We start from the raw sequence: 6,000 nt of genomic DNA, 5'->3' as shown, positions 1-6,000 counted from the left end.
AAACACGTTACAGACTCTGGGAAATACACAAGACTGGAAAGTGCAGCCACAGTCATTTTCTCTGAGGATCCAGACCTCTCACACACATGGGACAGCTTAAAGAGTACATACAACCTAAAGGTTTTTAAATTGTATAACTTAGCCTTTAATAAATTGTACAAAGCATTTATTGTAATAAAAAATTTGTTTTTCAAAGACATAGGTATTTCCCTGTCCTCCCACCCACAAGACTCACATGGAAACACTCAAAATAGAAAAAGAAGAAAAAGTCCAATGAAAGGAAGAAAAGAAAAACTGGCTCACAGCGTATGATTTACTTCTGGACTCTCTTTCTCCTTTTTGAACCTTGAAGAGAAAATAAAGAAATTTAAGGCCTTAATCATTAATTTACAAAAGCAAAAGAATAGAAATGTAAGTATTTCTATACATAGTTATTAATATTTTTAAATGCATTAACCATGATTTGTGGAAATAAAATTCATACACAAAAGCATAATTGTCAATGCCCTAAAGATCTTAGAAAATTATGTCAATTTTTTAACATGTCAAAAATATGCTAACAAAGGCTACCTTCTAAAGAACTCTTCCACTAGTAAAATATACCCAATTTACACTGCTCCTAAAATATATCTCCCCAAAATTGTACTGTACAACTGAAAACGTTAAACCTAATGTAAAGTGTAGCAACAAGATAAGCATTTCCTTGAAGGAACTGATGAGGTTATGCATATTATGAAAAGCAAGAAATCTTATTCTAAATGTGTTGCCCTTTAAAATCTGTTATGCATCCTCTTTAGGCAGGACAGCTCTGGCCTATTCCAAAACAGTGTTTTCCACTAAGAATTAAATAGATCCCAACTAAATAGCCCTCTGGAAAAGCATCCCATCTGATACTGGTCTCAGTAACTATGGCAGTTCCAATCCGACTGCGCCTGGGTTGGAATAAATCAGTGGCTCTTTATCGAGGGCATGGGAGCTCTGCCTTACCAAGGAGACTGTTCCCAAGCACCACCCCCACACCACCTCCCACTAGAGCACAGCAGTCAGGAGGACATGGTAAAGCTGATCACGATGCCTACTGCTGAGCTCTGCCAGGAAAGAGCAATGGCACCAGGGTGAGGGGCAGCACGGCTGCTCACGATCAATCAATGAACACACCAAACAACAAAGGGATCAATACTTCCTTTCTGAAACGTACATTCTTTGAATCTAGGACAAAATGTCTGTCACCCATGTCTAATAAATGGCTCCTACAGGTTTTCTGATTACAGATTTATTTAGTCACTTAACTGGAAGATCAGCAAGTTTAAAAATTAGTGTGTTTTTAAATGTTTCCAAGTTCCAGTTTCTATTCAACTACCATACACTAAATCATTTTCAACCGGTGTGCCACAAGAATTTTTAAGACATGCAGTATCTGACTATTTAGTCAAGGACACTGACCTCTTTTCTCTTAAGACTGCCAAATAAAAAAAAATGACAATAGCCAACACAACAATAGCTGTCTGGTGTGAATAAATCAAAATTATGTTTATTTTTTGGTCAGATCAGCAAAAAATGTATTTTTTGGCATGCTGCAGAACTTCAGTAATTAGTTTAAGTGTGCCATGAGATGGAAAAGGTTGAAAATCGCTGCACTAAATTAAAGCAAATTTTAAACATATATGAATATCTTTTTTTCTGCTTCTCAAATGCATAGCCTATAACTATGGTTGGTTTAGACCTTTGAGTTTTTTCTTCAACTTTTGTGATATAGCCTTCTTTTAAAAGTATCCCATAATAGATTTTTAGGTTTATATTTCAAGAATTTCAAAACTAATTTGGCATAGAAAACAGAATGCTGTGATCTTCTAAGACTGGCAAAATGGGATATCACAGGATCAAGGTCAATAATCAGTACCACAGCACACCTCCCTTTCAATGAATTTTGCATCTGTTGTCACACATTAAGGACACTGAAGTTCACAATGATCACCGACAGCTATGTTCAAGTAGCACTGTCTCACTAACATTCTAATCTGACATTTCACTCTTAAATTAAATACCACTGCTGTTCATCCCCTTCTATCTAGATTTAAAGTTCAATGCCATCACCACCTGGAATTTATTATATAATCAGTATTATGCAATTGAGACACTTTTCTGCATGTATCAATGTAATACTTTCCCAATAATCAATTCTGATTGCCACAGGAAAAAAATCTATTTCTCTTCTCATCTCTTGAAAAAATATATTCATTTTCATAATATGCTACAACTGGTAAAAGTTCTAACCACAAAGTTACTATGTGTAAAATGCAATATTTGAGAAATAAAATATACAAGTTTGGGGATACTGTCCTATGATTTCAATAATGCAGAGGGGAAAAATCAAATGGGAAGTATCTCTGTAGGCTGCTCTTAAAAATATACCTTTCTTGACAAGACCACAGATATTCAAAAGGTAAATATAAAACATGCTTTCGCCCTGGCCGGTTTGGCTCAGCGGTGAGAGCATCAGCCTGCGGTCCAGAGAGACCCAGGTTCAGTTCCTGCTAAGGGCACGTATCACGGTTGCAGTTTGTCCCCGGCCCTGGTTGGGTCGTGTGGGTGGCAGCCACTCAATGTGTCCTTTTCACGTCGATGTTTCTCTCTCTCTCTCTCTTCTCTCTCTCCCTCCCACTCTATCTGAATGAACAAACAAACAAACAAAACAAAAAAATGAAAAAATGTCCTCGGGCGAGGTTAAAAAAAAAAACATGCTTTCATCAAAGAACCCTCAAGAATGGTCCAATATCCAAGGTACTTAAAAAATAAAACTAAAAAACACCACCACCACCACCACCACCGTTGTGTACTGTCCATTCTATAAACAGGAGGGACAAAGTATACTGGCCATACATATCATGGCTATATTAACTAATTTTTAGTCCAATTCTGAAATATTGGCATGGTTTCGAAATGATAGAATACACATGGTTTTTTAAGGCTTATCATTTTGTGGGGGAAGGAAATTACTTGCAGCAAATAACCAAATTTTCTCAATTGGTAAAAATTATGCCTTGCATAAAAATAAAAGGATTAGAGTCCTCTGTTCTTCTTGAAAACCACCCCGTCACCCCCTCTCTTTCCCTGAGAAAACCTACACAATACACATTTTGAAAGCTTTCAGAATGTGTTCTTACACAATAGACCCCCACTAGTCGAAATGAGTTTAGGTATATCAAGAAAATTATACACGTTTTTAAAATGGTCTAAATAGATATTAAAGGAAAGTCGCTCCCATTTTGCTAGGCACAGCATTCTGAAAGATCACACGGTGAGAACAATCTCTTACCATATTGTAAACCATAAATTGTGTTTGAAAATAAAATTGTTAATGAAGAAACTGACATTTCTAAAGCTGCTGTTAGAGGTAACTATTCTTCAAACACGTTTATGACACACAATCTTAAAGCTCTAAAGCAGAATTCAGTGAACTGGATTACATTCATTTTAAAAAGTTGAATATAATAATGTGCCTTCTTCAAGTTAGTCAAGGTAGTTGAAACTGATGAATACAAATATATACATTTTTCTGACCCCTTGTGTTTTTTTTGCTAGAAGCAGTATTTTACTGTCTCAGGTGATATTATGCTCATTTTTTAATATTTGGGTAGTAAAATACCTTAACTAGCCATATACTTTAGGGAAAAAAATAAATCACAATGGGAAAATAGACAGCATTTAAGTAAAGCAATGTGAATAAGGGAGAATCTGATTATTCTTTATCTTCTTTTTTTATACCAAAAGTATATCTGAATTGTTTTCCTTAAATTAGCAATGGGATCGACTCTCTTCTTTTGTCATTATTAAATAAAACAAAAATACTAATATATTTTCTCACAGTAAAAACTATCAGTATAAGGAACTTCAATTAAAATTTTAGGCATAAAAAACATTTTTTATAATTATAGTCAAATTTAAAATCATTGCGGTATCAAAACAAATACCTCAGATGCCCAGTGAGCAAAGCTCAGGAAACAATGACCTTCAGGTTGTTGAGAGAGACAGTCTCCCCAGGCACCACTGTGCATTCGCTCTGGTCTAAGTGGGCATCAGCCTTACTAGAACAATGCAGGACCTCCCCCTAAAGTAACCCTGCCTGTTTCCGAACTTAAGGCAGTTTTTAAAGCAAGAATACTCTGCCTTTATAAATGCTCCTAAATTTTGCTCCCACTCACTGTCATAGCTGCTGCTGCTAGCCTCTGGCTGAGACATGCTTCGATGTACTGCTCCTCAGGACTCCTCACTTCCTAACAACAAAACGAACAAGACAGAAGGGGCGGGGGAGGGAGGGAGGAAATGGAAGACGGCAGCAGAAAAGAGATGGAGACTACTTCAGACATCCCAAGTGTTCTCTTGGGTAAATTCACATAAACCTAAGATGTTCTATCAATGATATATAATGAAGAACGTGTTGATCAAACGGGGCGGAGATGGTTCTCACTGAAAAGCAGACGTCTGCCTCCCACAGGCATGCACTGGCACCTGTCGGAGGGAAGGAGCAGTGCCCCGACCTACTCAACAGGGCATAAACACTGTAATGAAATTTTACCTAAAATAAGCCTTTTGCATCAAGAACCAACAAAATAACAAACAAAAGGAAGACAGGACAGAAACGGTGCTCGAGCCAGCGTTGGAGCTCTCTTCACAGTCAAGTAAACCATGTCTTATGATAGGGACGCACTTGCCCTGTTCTGGGCTCCCCACAGGCGCCTGGAGCCCAGACGAAGGCCCCAGCGAGCCCTGTGCAGACGCTGCCCTCTCGGGTTCGCTCAGGAACCCTCCACACCGGAACTGCTCTCAGTGCCCGTCTAGGAGCCATCTGATGACTGTTAACTTTGCCTTTTGCTTCAAAAGCTCTGAAAAATGATGATTCTAGGCTTTAATTCCTTGTGTCCGAACTTGCTGAGAAAAGCGGAGGGCTGGCATCTTGTGGGGAATGGCCAGGCAGGGAGAGCAAGGAGCTGGGTGGCCGCGGGAAGTGCGTGAGCTGGGGCCCGACCCCTGCCGCTCGCGCTCCTCCCCACTCGTGTGCGGGGATAGAGAGGCTGGCCTGAGAAGCAGGAGTTCTGCTGTCTCTGTCTAACCCTTTCCCAACGACTCTTTTTTTTAATCCTCACTTGAGGATATGTTTATTGATTTTTTTTGGAGAGAGAAGAAGGGAAAGGAAAAGAGAAAGAGAGAGAGAGCGAGCACAAGAAAGAAATATCGATGCGAGAGAGAAACATCGATCGGTTGCCTCCCAAACGTTACTCCCGTGGGGGATCGAACCCACAACCTAGGTATGTGCCCTGACTAGGAATTGAACCCGAAACCTTTTGGTGTACAAGACGATGTTCCAAACAACTGAGCCACCCGGCCAGGGCGCAAGGTCTCTGTCATTTAAACACTCGATGTCTTGGGCTCCATATCTGCAAAATGAGAGAGGCTCCCAGTCCCAACATCATGATTACTGTGAGCAGTACATAACACAATGTGCACACAAAAGACACTGTGATACACACTATACAAATATAAGAGCTTCTCCTATGATATTTTATTATAAAATCTCAAAGTGATGACCCGAGTAGTTAAGCCCTTATTCAGTGAAAAGAAAGTTAACAAGCAAGACTGTTCAACTTACGCGTCTGCATGGCTTCTTCTGTCTGTGTATCTAAGCATTCCATTTCTTCGACACTAGCTTCTGAACTTTTCTCAGTTTCTTTCTTTCGCTTTTCACATATAAATATTTAAAAAGAGAGAAAGATATAGTCTGATGGTCAAATAAGTAAATACACAAACACTGTATCTTAGTATTATACACGAATCTATGCAGGTGTGCTGTTAAAACATACTAAAAAAATATACAGCAGCCCCCTCTTCTCTGAGGGGGATACATACTATATTCCAAGACCTTCAGTGGATGCCTGAAACCACGGATAGTACCAAATCATATATACAGTGTACTACATTTTTCACTATACATAGGTACCTTTC

At 38.9% G+C, this 6,000-nt stretch overlaps 1 protein-coding gene across 8 annotated transcripts in view; it reads right to left on the bottom strand.

Moving 5' to 3' along the window:
- Positions 1-303: 303 nt before the first annotated feature.
- The window catches only part of VRK1 (VRK serine/threonine kinase 1), a 67,869-nt gene continuing 62,172 nt past the window's right edge, over positions 304-6,000 (bottom strand). For all 8 annotated transcript variants that reach the window (XM_036270353.1, XM_036270387.1, XM_036270390.1 and 5 more), the window contains 2 exons: positions 5,648-5,735; positions 304-345 (listed from right to left, as the gene is read on the bottom strand). In XM_036270353.1, coding sequence (XP_036126246.1) covers positions 314-345; positions 5,648-5,735 — 120 coding nt within the window. In that variant the 3' untranslated portion in view covers positions 304-313. The remainder of the gene's footprint in view (positions 346-5,647; positions 5,736-6,000) is intronic.

Source organism: Molossus molossus, unplaced genomic scaffold (genome assembly GCF_014108415.1).
Source record: "Molossus molossus isolate mMolMol1 unplaced genomic scaffold, mMolMol1.p scaffold_m16_p_1, whole genome shotgun sequence".
NCBI classification, from domain to species: Eukaryota; Metazoa; Chordata; class Mammalia; order Chiroptera; family Molossidae; genus Molossus; species Molossus molossus.
This window is presented reverse-complemented; position numbering and strand designations above follow the sequence as displayed.